The sequence below is a fragment of the Trachinotus anak genome, unplaced genomic scaffold (genome assembly GCF_046630095.1).
Source record: "Trachinotus anak isolate AG129_WGS33_773 ecotype Australia unplaced genomic scaffold, CSIRO_AGI_Tana_v1 ptg000010l, whole genome shotgun sequence".
In the NCBI taxonomy this organism is placed as follows: domain Eukaryota; kingdom Metazoa; phylum Chordata; class Actinopteri; order Carangiformes; family Carangidae; genus Trachinotus; species Trachinotus anak.
In genome coordinates this window covers 19,741,300-19,754,197 of record NW_027273861.1, presented here as the reverse complement: position 1 = coordinate 19,754,197, position 12,898 = coordinate 19,741,300, and the positions used below count along the sequence as shown (strand labels likewise).

Genomic DNA, 12,898 nt, shown 5'->3' with positions numbered 1-12,898 from the left:
GCGGGATATCAAAGTCTTGAAGAATAACTCATTGATCAGTCTCTAACAAGGCAGAGAGTTGGTCGTGCAAACCGCTGCAACGAAGTTATTTAGGGAAAACGTGCGCGTTATTCCTGAAACGTCAATTTCTTATTTTCACTTGGACGAGCAAACAGGTAAAGCGTTTTTTCCCCTCATATTCTAATAACTTTTAAAATTGTATTCACTGATATCTTTACCCAGTAGCTAGCTTACTAAGGTTAGCTAACTTGACAAAGTCCTACCTCGTTTCTGTTTGGTTTACTACATCAAGTTCCCTAGTCAGCCAAATGTAAGGTGCCAAATGGAAAAAAAAAAAAAAAAAAAAAAAGCAGTGACCCGGACAGTTTTCGTGTGAATGAATGCTGTCTGGTTTCTTATGGGTAAAATATCAGTTGAAAGCAGTGTAACAATAAGTTGTAACGTGGTTTGCATAGATATGGGTGGGCGATGAACTTGACTGCAACGAGCTGTTGTACTCTGTTGTTTATCTGTAGTATGCCTGCTTAATGTGCAACGCATGCTGCAATTTCGACAACCTTCACCTCAGTGTTTACTATTAAGCAAAACAAATACGCTAACCATAAACAGATTATTTCCTTGTTTTTTTTTTTTTTTTCATTGTCTTGTGAGGAATTTCGCTCGTTTCGTCTGCATTTAAAAATGAATGAATGGTGTCGGTGAAGTTACGCACCCTAGGTGAAAGGAAGTCGTTTGTTTTCGATGTTATTACTCCTGTTTTGTTCACTGGTGTCGCTTTATTTCGAGAGACAGCACAGCGAGCAGCACCTCAGCTGAGAGCGCAAAAGTAAAAGCCAAGCAGCTGCCGAGCTCGCCGATTATTATAGGAACAAAGCGCAGTCTATACGGGTAAATAACCGTACCCTGTGAAAACTATCGATTTTAAAACAATATATACGCAATAATTCGGTGTATTTTATTGTCAGAGCGAAGGCACATTGTTTGCTAGCGCTCCCTCGCGTCCGGATGTGCTCGCTTTAAAAGAACTGGGAGTGGCCTGCAGCCCAGTTTCCCGCACTGTATTTAAATCAGCTTGTTCCCTCCCTTTCTGTTACTCTGCTGAAGTGACAGCCCAGTGCTGACAGCAGCATAATACACTGACCCAAGTGTGAATACTCATATTTCTGCTACGGAGAAACTACAGTTAACTCTTTCTTTGACTGACGCGCTTTCAAGACCACAAAGAGAAAAGGTCTAAAGGGAAGGAAAATATAGATTTTAAATGTGCGCAGCTTGGTGTGAACATGTAGTCACAGTTGCAAGTGAAAGTAAATTCAACAATGCATTCAGAGGGGAAAACATGTTCAATTTTAAATGGTAAAACTACCTCTAAGTGTTGACAGGCTATGTGGCAAGTGTCACCTTACATTGCACAAACAGCATACAGAGCTGGCAGAAAACTATGAAAACAAAACTGACGGTTGTTACACAGATCAGACCTTCAAGTCTTAGATATAGCCATAATAAATAATAATGTTGTACTATTCAGTGGAGTTGATGGATTCATTAATTGCTTATTTCAAAAAGAAAATGTTATAAGTTAAAATTTTGTGGTTGCACTTATTTACAAATAATACAAATGGCTACTGGGCACAATTTTATTCTTGTGTTAAATGGAAATGTGCATTTGTTTTGAATTGTTCTCCATGGGTGTGAGATTATTAAACTTGGTTAAAATGGTTTGTGTACTAATTTGGAACATTACATTATAAAAATGTCCTCTGGGGTCGAAAAATACCAGATCACATAATCCAATAAATGGAATTAGTTACTGCAATTATTTACAGTGTTCAGTAAAATAATTGCAGTCATTGTTGTGGCTAAAATGGGTCATGGTTTGGCTGTCGACACAGGGCAGCTGCAATGTGGATTCAAGTGCGCACAATGGATGGGAAGGAGACCCACCGGGTAGATTCCCTATCCAAACTTACCAAGGTGGATGAGCTGCGTCTCAAAATCATGGAGCTCTTCAAGGTGGAGCCAGAGAGGCAGCGGCTGTTCTACCGTGGCAAGCAGGTGAGACGACATAGTTGAAATTTTAATAGTAAGTAATTTAGTTTGTAAGATTTATTTAGTCTCTGCTGATATAAATCTTTCAAGGTTTTTTTTCCAGGTGATGGTTGTAGCTCAGTCATGAGTGCTGCTTAGCATTTACTCGAACAAAATATAGAATGCATGAAATGCAAAACTTGCATTAAATTAAAAGCTCGTCTTAAATAGAATTGTAATTTCCTCTTCTCAAAAAAAAAAAAATCTCTTATAGACAATTGTACAGACATCAGTAGGTAATATTAAAAAACACAGAAGCACAAAAGCAATGTTACATGTGTTTATTTTTCAACAGATGGAGGATGGCCATACCATATTCGACTACAATGTGGGACTAAACGACATAGTGCAGCTGCTTGTTAGGCAGAAGATGCCCCCTGTTGATGTCGTCAAGAGCAAGGACAAAGAAGCTGAGCTCTCTGACTCTGATTCTGGCTGTGGCTCAACCCAGAGCGAGTCTGACAAGAGCTCTACTCACGGTGAGGTAGAGGGTCAGACTGCTGGCACCTCTGCCCAGACAAACACCCCAGAACTCATCGATCCAGGGTTCGGATTTTACAAGGTGCGTTTTAAATCTAACATTTGGGGTTAAATTAGGAATTATCCGTAGCTGTTACAGGTTACTTTTGTTTTGTGGCAAGGGGGAAATCAAATACTTCTGTTGGGGATATGTGGTGAACAGCTGTACTGTATGACCTATGCTCAGCCCAGGCTGGGAAGAGGCCATGAAATATGGTCAAATGACGTGTTGATCAACGAACAGCATGGGTTTAACCTGACCGACAATCTGAAAGGAAAAAAACTGGACAACTTCGAAGACATTTCTTATACATGTGGACATTTAAAAAGTTTCTATTGCTGTCTCAAACATCAGATGTCATCCTGTGAATCCTTCAGATAATTGTGTGTAGTTCAGTTTGAGTGTCACTCCACATTAAGTCATGCTCACTGCTGTGTTGGCCGCTTTGTATATGAGAGGTGAGAGATTGAGTGAAAATGTGCAACATTGTCATCATATTTAAAACATTTCACATCTCGCCCTCTCAAGTATGATGGCCGGATTTGAGTGTGGCTCTTGGAAACAACTATGAACACAATTGATTTCCAAGATTGTTGAACACCACATCGTACAAACTAGTTATTTTCAAGCGCAACCCGACCCTGCGTTGTATCACTCAACCAGCTATATTACTGTGTCTTATGATGCTGCAGAATTTGCAGCTACACTGTGTAATTTATATTACTGTATAACCACTTCATGTTGTAGTTTTTAGCCTTAATTTATGAGTATAAGGAAAACGCAGCAGAGTTTTATGTTTTTTTTTTTTTTTTTTTAATTTGTTTTATGTGTTTGACCACAATACAGTTTTAAGTATCAAAACTCTGCAGAATCCAGCAGTTTTGCACCTCTACAGACTTGGATAAGGTGTGGGTGTAGTGGCTTGGCTTTCTTCATCTTATAGACATTGTCAAAATATATAATTCTACCCTTTGTGCTGAAATTGCATATGTAAGGCTGAAGGCCCGGTGAGACTTCAGATATTCAGTAGAACACTTTTTTAAGCTAAAAGAAAATCATGAAAAGTTTGAAAAGTGTGTGCTTGATACTAATTGGTCTTAAAATATCTCTGAAAATCTGACTAACTTTTTCTATTTTGTGTGTTTGAAGATCAATGAGTTGGTGGATGCAAGGGACTTGAACATGGGAGCGTGGTTTGAGGCCCAGATCGTTAATGTTACGAAGACAACAAAGCTGCCCAAAGAGGAGGCCGCAGAGGCAGAGCCAGCAGAGGAAGACATACTGTACCACGTTAAATATGAAGAGTAAGAATCAGTTTTGTTCCTAATGGTCAATTTTATCAAAGCTTTTGATCATCATTCACCATTCAAATTAGATGAATCCTGAAACCAAAAAACATAACTCAACCCAAGATTTGCTTACTATCTTAGTGTGTAACATAAAGGAGCAAGTGTTTTTTTTGACATATAGCCCACCATCTGCAACATAGAGCTTAGATGGTTTCAGTAGTGAAATTGTCCAGAATAAATGCACACAACTGAATATCATTTATAAAAACAAACAATAAAATTTATTATAAATGGTTGTGGCATTATATTGACTTGCTGTGAGCTACAGGATGTAGATGAAGTGCTAACATTCAAAATTTTCTCAAGAACCAACAACAAATCAATTGACCAAAACGAAAGCAGTGAACCAAAGACAAATATTATTGATGATCCCAAGGCTGAAGAAGATTAAATTATGGCTCTTTAAGCTCAGTAAGATGCTTCAATCTATCAGTGCTGCAGTGATGGAAGTGAAATGAATGTGCAGCATTATCTTTCTTACATAATAATAATAATAATAATAATAATAATAATAATAATAATAATAATGTCAGTTAAATTGTAGAACCCAATACAGAGTGTTTGTTTTTGTTTTGTTTTTTTTCTTTTCCTCCTCTCCTCTCCTGTAGCATGCACAGGCACAGCAGTAATTTAGACAATTGAACCACCACCTGTTAGACAACATAACATGCACTTTCATTGTCTTAAATTAGAGTAAGCTTCTGTTTATCTACTACTATGAAAAATTATGCCTACTGCATCTTCACATGAAAGGCTTATGACGGTTCCTCATTGTGGAACCAATTCTGACATTGAACTAAAATAACTTTTCATGAGTAAGTAGCACTAACAGTTGAAGATTTGGGTTTTCTGTGGTATCTCTTTGCCCTCTCTGAAAAGCGCTCTTGTGTTGGTGAGTTTGCAAGTGCATTACTGTTGGTGGGAACATTTATCTGAGTGGCGTAGCTGTTCCTCACCATGCTTATACATTCAGGCTACAATCCCTGGCAGCACTGTGTAGGAAGCACCTGTGGTGGTGTGTGGCTTGTTTCTGAACTGCAAACTGATATGGTGTAACATTTACTGTCACAGCTACCCAGAGAATGGTGTGATTGAGTTGCTGGCCAAGGATGTTCGTCCACGGGCCCGTACGGTGTACCAGTGGCACCAGCTGGAGCCAGGAATGGTAGTTATGGTCAACTACAACCCAGATGATCGCAAGGAGCGTGGCTACTGGTATGATGCAGAGATCCAGAAGAAGAGGGAGACGCGCTCTGCGCGAGAAATCTATGCCAAGATTATCCTTGGGTAAGGGCACTGTTGCATTTAAGGTGGAATTCTAACACTATATAGGGTGAATTACCACAAGTCTAACATCTGTTCATCTAGCTGTTGTGGCAAGTGAACATTTTTGTCTGTATGTCAGAGTTCGTTTGGATTTCGGCTGCCACTGTAGCAGGTGGGGAGAAGTTAATTTCCTGTTGTGGTGTCAAAGTAGAAGGCAGAATATGTTCCGCAAGGCTAATATTTTAAGATGTTGGAGTATAAACCACTGTCATTTACTACGGCCCAATCCCCGGTATCCCTGTCTATATCTGGATTTGGATCTCCCAATATACTACTTTCCTTTCGTCTCTGCATAGTTATCTCAAAGTTGTATGTTTTTTTTATTTCCTTCTTTTTCAAGCGATTCATACAGTATTGTAATAGAGATCATACTAGTATATTGCTTCTATGCAGGTTACATTGTCACTATGTTTCTTTGTTTGCAGCGATGCTGGTGACTCTCTTAATGACTGCCGGATCATGTTCCTGACTGAAATCTACAAAATTGAGGAACCTGGCTCTCTGAGTGAGACCCCAACTGGATCTGAGAGTCCACTAAAAAGTAAGTTTAAGGTTGTTTTTAAACAATTTTTTTTGAAATGTGAAAGAGGATTTAGATTTTCACTCGTCGGGGGACTCAGTGTTACTTTGCAGATATGAAACCTGCCTTACTCTACCCAGTTAAAGTGTTGTATATTGAAATATAATATTATGAAATTTCTCTTCTCCAGGATCAAATGGACCTGAGTGCAAGTACTGTAAGGATGATCCCAAAAAAAACTGTCGCTGGTGTAACTGCCACATCTGCGGCATCAAGCAGGATCCTGACAAACAGTTGTTGTGTGATGAATGTGACATGGCCTATCACACCTACTGCCTGAACCCCCCACTCACCTCCATCCCTGAAGATGAGGACTGGTCAGTAAGAGCAGATGCAGAACTCCATAATTCCCAATGGGTTCAGATAGCCTGACATTTGCTTGATATAACATTGGGTCATATGACCATTATGGGTCATATGACCATTATGGGTCTATATAGGTAGTGACCTAGTTTTAAAGGCAAACTTTTTTCAAATGTAATCAATATTGAGTATTTTCTCTTTTTTTTTTTTTTTTCCTTCTTCCCAAAGCCAAGAACAGAATGTTTTCTACTGTTCATATACTGTATAGTATTCAGTATACTGAGATTTTAATAGCTTCAAAGCCTCATTCACAGCTGTACTGTCGGCAGTAAATGTCAGGGCTGCTGTTTAGCTGAATCAAAACATTAAACATAATTCTTTTCAAGCCATTTCTGGCATGGCGTCATGCTTTCGATCATTACCTGTGTTAATATGTTGTGCTTGACTTGACCTTTACTCTACATGTCATGCTGTTACAGGTATTGCCCAGGTTGCCGTAATGACGCCAGTGAAGTTGTGTTGGCTGGAGAGAAGCTGAAAGAGAGCAAGAAGAAAGCAAAGATGGCTTCTGCTAGCTCCTCCAGCCAGAGGGACTGGGGCAAGGTGAGTGCTGAGATGGTGCTGCTTGACAGCGAATCTTATCTGGATGTGCAAACAATTTTTTGGATTACATTTAGATATCTAAGATATGATTTTAATTCATTATTTTGACACATTTGGCCAACAATTAATATTTTATATCAAGGGGATTTTGTCAAAGATGATTTTATATTGACACTGGTTAGAGCAAAGAGTATGCTGTAAGAAACAGACTTCCTGTTTCCATTCTCAGTGCCATGGCAGAACTAGGTACCACATTATACTTGGTATTACATGATAAAGTCTTTATATGAAAATTAAAAACTCCTCCCTCTCCAGGGAATGGCCTGTGTTGGTCGAACCAAGCAGTGCACCATTGTGCCGTCCAATCACTACGGCCCAATCCCCGGTATCCCTGTCGGCTCCTTGTGGAAGTTCAGAGTACAGGTCAGTCCATGCAACCTGGGAATTACAACTAATGCTGTTGAAGAAACATTTGCGATGTAGTTCAAAATTCTTGTTCTTGTCTTCAACTTAAGTTTGACTTGGATCTTGGTGGTGACAAACCGAATAACCACAAAATGTGTTCCAGTGGCCGGAAGTAATGTTTCACTTCTTTGGGTTTTCTAGGTCAGTGAGTCTGGAGTCCACAGGCCACATGTAGCTGGAATCCATGGCAGGAGCAACGATGGTGCTTACTCTCTGGTCCTGGCTGGAGGCTATGAGGACGATGTGGTAAGCTGTTGTTTTTATTTCATCAGTAGTAGTAACATATAAAAGGTAGCGAGGATAACTTTTAATGAGGTCAAAGTTGCTGATTAATTTCAGTTTTCAGGGGGAGTCTCAAGTGTTAAGTGAAGGTCTCATTTTGATATAAAACAGAGAGACTTCTTTCTAAGCGCTTGCATCCTGTTAGCAAACCTATGTAGTCTTTTGTGTTTGATGTTTGATGTCTCTTCCATTGTAGGATGATGGTAATGAGTTCACTTACACTGGCTCTGGCGGACGAGATCTGTCTGGAAATAAGAGGACTGCTGAGCAGTCATGTGATCAGACACTTACCCACATGAACCGGTATGATTCTAAATGACAGAACGCATAACTGCCTTCAGTCAACAGGATTTTCGTTCTCTTTTATTTATTTTGTATATTTAAATTGTTTGCTTTGACCCTCTGCAGGGCACTGGCTCTCAACTGCAATGTCCCTGTTAATGACAAAAATGGAGCTGAGGCCAAGCACTGGAAGGAAGGCAAACCAGTCAGAGTTGTGCGCAGCTGCAAAGGTCGTAAGCACAGTAAATATTGCCCCGAGGAAGGAAACCGATATGATGGGATATATAAGGTAGGAAGGAACACTGGACACGTTTCTGTATGCATTTTTAGGGAGGGGAGATGTCAAACTGGCACATTGCAAAACATGATTACGCCAGTTATGGAACTGTTAAACATGGGGTGTGACAGTTAATTCATTACATTGATAAGCTTTGTTATTCAGCCTTACCAGCACTGAATTACTAGTAGGCCAACAATTAACTATAGTTTGACTAAAATGTTTATAATAATCATGTATCTTTGAGCGTCCATTTGTAGTTTTACTTTACATGTCTTTGACTTCCTCCAGGTGGTGAAGTACTGGCCAGACAAGGGCAAGTCTGGCTTCTTGGTCTGGCGGTATCTGCTGAAGCGTGACGATGATGAGCCGGCACCGTGGACAAGAGATGGCAAGGAACGCATCAAGAAGCTCGCTCTCACCATGCAGGTACAGATGAGATCATAGTATAATACATTACTTTTTCTGGGTGTTATGATCAGCACAAAGTTGACAAAGTCATTCACTGTACAATCTGTAGTAGTTTCACTATTTAATTTTTATATTTCTTATAGACTACGGAGTCCAATGCAAATAAATTCAAACTGATCCAAATAAAGTACAGTATCCATGTTCATTGTAAGTGAGGCACATGTCACCCAGCATAAGTCAACGGTGTGACTCATTCATGTTTTCAGCATATTTGGACCACAGCGATGGTCTGACATGGAAGAATAAGTTATATCAGGCTGCAGAGTCAGTTCTTGTCGATAGGACAAATACGTTTTTGGCATGGTCTTTTCTTGGAACTAGCGAGCAATGAAACTTTGAGTATTGCAGCCAAATTCTTAAACAGTATTGAGCTCACACTTAGCATGTTACACTGCCGTGCTAACAGTAAGCATGTTAATATTTAAGTTGGAAATGTTTCTTGGTAAATACAAAATGTTACATCCTTTAGGTGTTAAAATCCATGTTGACCTGCTAATGTTGGTGCAATTGCGATTATATTGACTCAATCTTGTTGTTTCAGTATCCTGCTGGCTATCAGAAAGAGAAGGAGAACAAAAATGAAGCGGAGGAGGCGGCGGCGGCGGCGGCGGCAGCAGCAGCAACACCCAGCAAAGCAAAGAGGAAGAGAAAATCTCAGGGCAGCGGTAAGTTGTGGGTGTTGGAATTTTTATTTTTACCTGGTGTTCAGAAACATACAACATATAACACTCATGCAAAAGGCGTTTTTGTGGCATGCAGAAAATTATATTGCAGAGTGGCGTGATCATGATCTCTCTGTAGAAATCCAAACAATATCTGCCACCCTTTGCCCTAAAACCATTTAACTAAATGGAAAATGTATTTCTTGGTTTCTGTCAGAATCCACCAAGACCTCACCAGCCAAGACTCCTAAGAAAATCAAGGTAGAGGTGTACAAGCTTTCCCAGGAGCAGAAGGCCCTCATCAAGAATGACAAGCCAAACAAGAAGCTGTGGGATGAAGCCATGGAGTCACTGTCACTTGGACCGGTGAGAATGACTGTGTATTTGGTCAAGTAGGGTTTTGATATGCTTAAGCTTAAATTTAAGGGAATTTGGGTAAATTTACATTGCTAAAGCACTTCAACACTTTTATACTGTGACCATAAGATAAATAGTTGATGTTGAATAACTACAAGCAAATACTTAATGTCCCGCTGCTGTGATTTCAAGTGGAAGAAACTAAATATGTGAAACATGTTACCCCTTAGAACCTTAGAAAGTTTGCCAGCATGGTCCTGATAACTTTCAACATGAAATTGCAGCTGTACTCCTGTATAAAGTTCAACTGATAACAAGTCCGTGCTTACAGTTGACATATTTAACCAAAAATAGCCAGTATGATTGGGAAAATTTGGATTGTTGAACAAGACTGCTGGGTGGAGATTTGTCAGTGCTGGACTCTAGTTAGTTTATTAACTAAACAGGAGCTTCTTGGTTTAAATGCAGAATGCAGATAATAACTTTGAGGTGCTCAATAAATCTCGCACTTGAAATGGCAGAAGGCTCATAAGTGTCAATAATAGAACAGATTGTAACGTCTTCTCAAATGTTGAATATTTTGTCTGCAGAAATTTTTGAACAAGGTTGAAGAAGTGTTCCTCTGCATTTGCTGCCAAGAAGTGGTCTATCAGCCCATCACCACAGAGTGCCAACACAATGTCTGCAGGGTAAGAAACTATTACTGTCCCAAATTTTGGGATCCCAAGTTACTGAGATTCAAAAGTTGTAGCAGGTGCAAAGCGAGTGTTAGACTTGCTATCTTAAATGTCATGGTAGCTGTAGTAGCTTTTGATCTGATGACTCATTTGTGCCTTACACCCACCTCTGAAACTGTCTTATTCTGGAGAATGCAGGAAACCACCAACTAAATAAAGTCATGACATTTTTTTTTTAAATCACAAACTGATATTTAACAATACAAGAGTAATCTGGTAAAACGGTGAAATTTTGATTAAAAAATAGATGGCGGAGCCCCTGATAACTGAAAGCTGTTTCTTTTTACTCCAGGAATGCCTTCAGCGGTCCTTCAGAGCAGAGGTGTACACCTGCCCAGCCTGCAGACATGATCTGGGCAAAAACTACTCCATGACTGTCAACAAATGTCTGCAAGACATTCTAAATCAGTTTTTCCCAGGGTACAGCAACGGGCGATGATCATTGGTTCTGCTCACTCAGCCTTCGAAGAAACGCGATGTAAACTGTAAGGGGAATTTTCAGTAGAGGCAATAAAGAATCAGTTTCTCTTAATATATTTTTTATGATTTATAAAACTACAGTTTTTGTGGACTTAAATGCTACCATTTTTCACCTTGGATCTGCCATGATGTGTAGTTACTGATGAATCAAATTCCTTTATAACTGCCTGTGCCATTACTCCGTTTATACCTTCAGTTGTGATTATTACCCCAGTGTTTTCATTCTGTTCCATTAACTAATGCTAATATTATCCATGTAAAATTGTTACTTTCAACTAAGTCCTTCCATGTTTAGCACTCCTTAAGAGAACGTTAAGACAAACGTGGTTAAGCCGTTTACCCAACTTGTTTGGAGATTCTTTTGTACAAGACTTTTTAGAGTCTGGATCTACTGTTAGTTTGGCTGTGGCTGGTCATCATTTTGGTGCAATCTCCTCAAACTGATCACGCAGTCGGGATTTCATTTGGTCTGCATTCGCATCTGACCTGGAAGACTGTTGTTTCTCCTGTAGCTGTGTACGTCTCTGTACTCAGTATTTCTGCTTTTTAAAAATCTTGCGTGTTTACAAAGACCATGCTGCTTGTTGTCAGCTGACAAACTAAAATAGACAGAGTCAGGGCAGTGTAGTCCTGACAGGTTGTAAATGTGACACCTTGTGTATCCTGGTATGATCAGATGACTGCAATTGCATTAACATGAGTGAACAAAGCCTTTTTTTTTTTTTTTTTTTTTTAAATTTTTCTTTGAGATAAGACATTTTCTAAATCTAAAGCCGTTGCATAAAATGTAGACAAGACTTAACAAGTAAGCACAAACTGAACCAGTTAAATTTTGTTTCTCTCCTCCTCTTCACTCTCGGAAGTGTCTTGTTGGGAAACTGTGTCATCCAACTTGTTGGATTTTCTGCCTTGTGCATTGGTTCCCTATATATTTTCATACTTTTTTTTTTTTTTTTTTTTTTTTTTTTTTTTTGGTATATGAATTTTCTGAACGTTGGTTTAACAGTTGCTATGAATTTAAAAATCTTAGAAGCCAAACATGTTACAATTTGAAGACCATTTTATTCTTTGGCGTTGATTTGGGTTTCCTCTCTTCTGAAAAGGTTTATTTTGATTAAGTCCAAAGAAACTTATGTACTTAACCAAGAGTGTAACGTAGAACTCCCATCTATCTAGCTCTTTAGATGTTGTCCCTGACACTTAAACCTAATTGAGTCTAGAAACTATTTGTATTTCTTTTGCTAAAATTAAAATGTGTATTTTTCATCTTTTATAATCCATTACTGCTCTCTATGGAAGGGGGCTGTTGAGTCAGATTTTTGTCTCCTGTGGTAATTAGTCTTACCTGAATTCATTAAAAAAACAGGAAATGCTTGCATTAATTTGAAACGTTAAGGAAATTACACACACTGCTACTGAAATTTGATATTGAATCAACTAAATTATCTGAATTTGTTATTTACTAGTTTTGCTGCAGACTCTTGTCTTTTTATGAATGATGTTTGGTGTTGAATTTCAACAGCAGTGTGTGACAATATCCATCCATATGCCAGCACTTTGAGTTTTTATGGAGAGACAAAGATTTGCATAGACCAGGAAATGTATATTTTCTAAAATTGTATAATTTGTAGTCCATTTTAGTTTTGATATGTAGTTTTTAGAAATGCTTGCACATGTTTGGTGCAAAAATTTGTCAATACATTTTCAGTGTTATTCAATAAAAAGTGAAAATGAAGTGTGTTATTTATTTTTCACCCCACACCTGTCTTGAAGATTTTAGTCGTGTTCTGAACTAAGTGATGAACTGGTTGTGCCTCCTTAGTTCTCACCTGGATTAAATTTTAAGTCACTCAAGCACCAAGACAAACTACATAAAGAACTTTGATTAATGGCACATGCTGTCCAGGCCTTGTACAAACTCTCGGTCTCATACAGGGATCATGACAATACTGATAAAAATGTTCACTTGCAGTGAGGATGCTTTATTTTTCTCATGGTTGACGGAGCAGAACAGCTTTTGCCAAACCCGGCAGTGTGTACGTGTGTGGCGTGCGCATCGCTGAAGTATGGCCGTCAGGACAGGAGTAGAAATGAGCGTCTATTTTCATTGGTTGAT

The 12,898-nt window shown here is 39.0% G+C and overlaps 1 protein-coding gene across 1 annotated transcript; it reads left to right on the top strand.

Annotated features, from left to right (window-relative positions):
- Positions 1 to 8: 8 nt before the first annotated feature.
- uhrf1 (ubiquitin-like with PHD and ring finger domains 1) lies at positions 9 to 12,517 on the top strand. The gene is made up of 17 exons (XM_071485980.1): positions 9 to 155; positions 1,893 to 2,055; positions 2,384 to 2,650; positions 3,758 to 3,912; positions 5,029 to 5,244; positions 5,709 to 5,824; positions 5,994 to 6,180; positions 6,646 to 6,769; positions 7,085 to 7,192; positions 7,376 to 7,480; positions 7,713 to 7,819; positions 7,925 to 8,087; positions 8,367 to 8,504; positions 9,088 to 9,211; positions 9,426 to 9,574; positions 10,156 to 10,254; positions 10,595 to 12,517. The coding sequence occupies exons 2-17, from the start codon at positions 1,903 to 1,905 to the stop codon at positions 10,739 to 10,741; spliced, it is 2,358 nt and encodes a 785-aa protein (XP_071342081.1). The 5' UTR covers positions 9 to 155; positions 1,893 to 1,902; the 3' UTR covers positions 10,742 to 12,517.
- The last annotated feature ends 381 nt before the right edge of the window (positions 12,518 to 12,898 follow it).

What these genes read in the sequence shown, in the direction of transcription:
- uhrf1 (XM_071485980.1), top strand. Translation starts at nt 1,903, where the DNA reads ATGTGGATTCAAGTGCGCACAATGGATGGGAAGGAGACCCACCGGGTA. An exon ending in GAGAAAATCTCAGGGCAGCG is followed by an intron (nt 9,212 to 9,425) that starts GTAAGTTGTGGG and finishes GGTTTCTGTCAG; the next exon opens with AATCCACCAAGACCTCACCA. An exon ending in GCCAACACAATGTCTGCAGG is followed by an intron (nt 10,255 to 10,594) that starts GTAAGAAACTAT and finishes TTTTTACTCCAG; the next exon opens with GAATGCCTTCAGCGGTCCTT.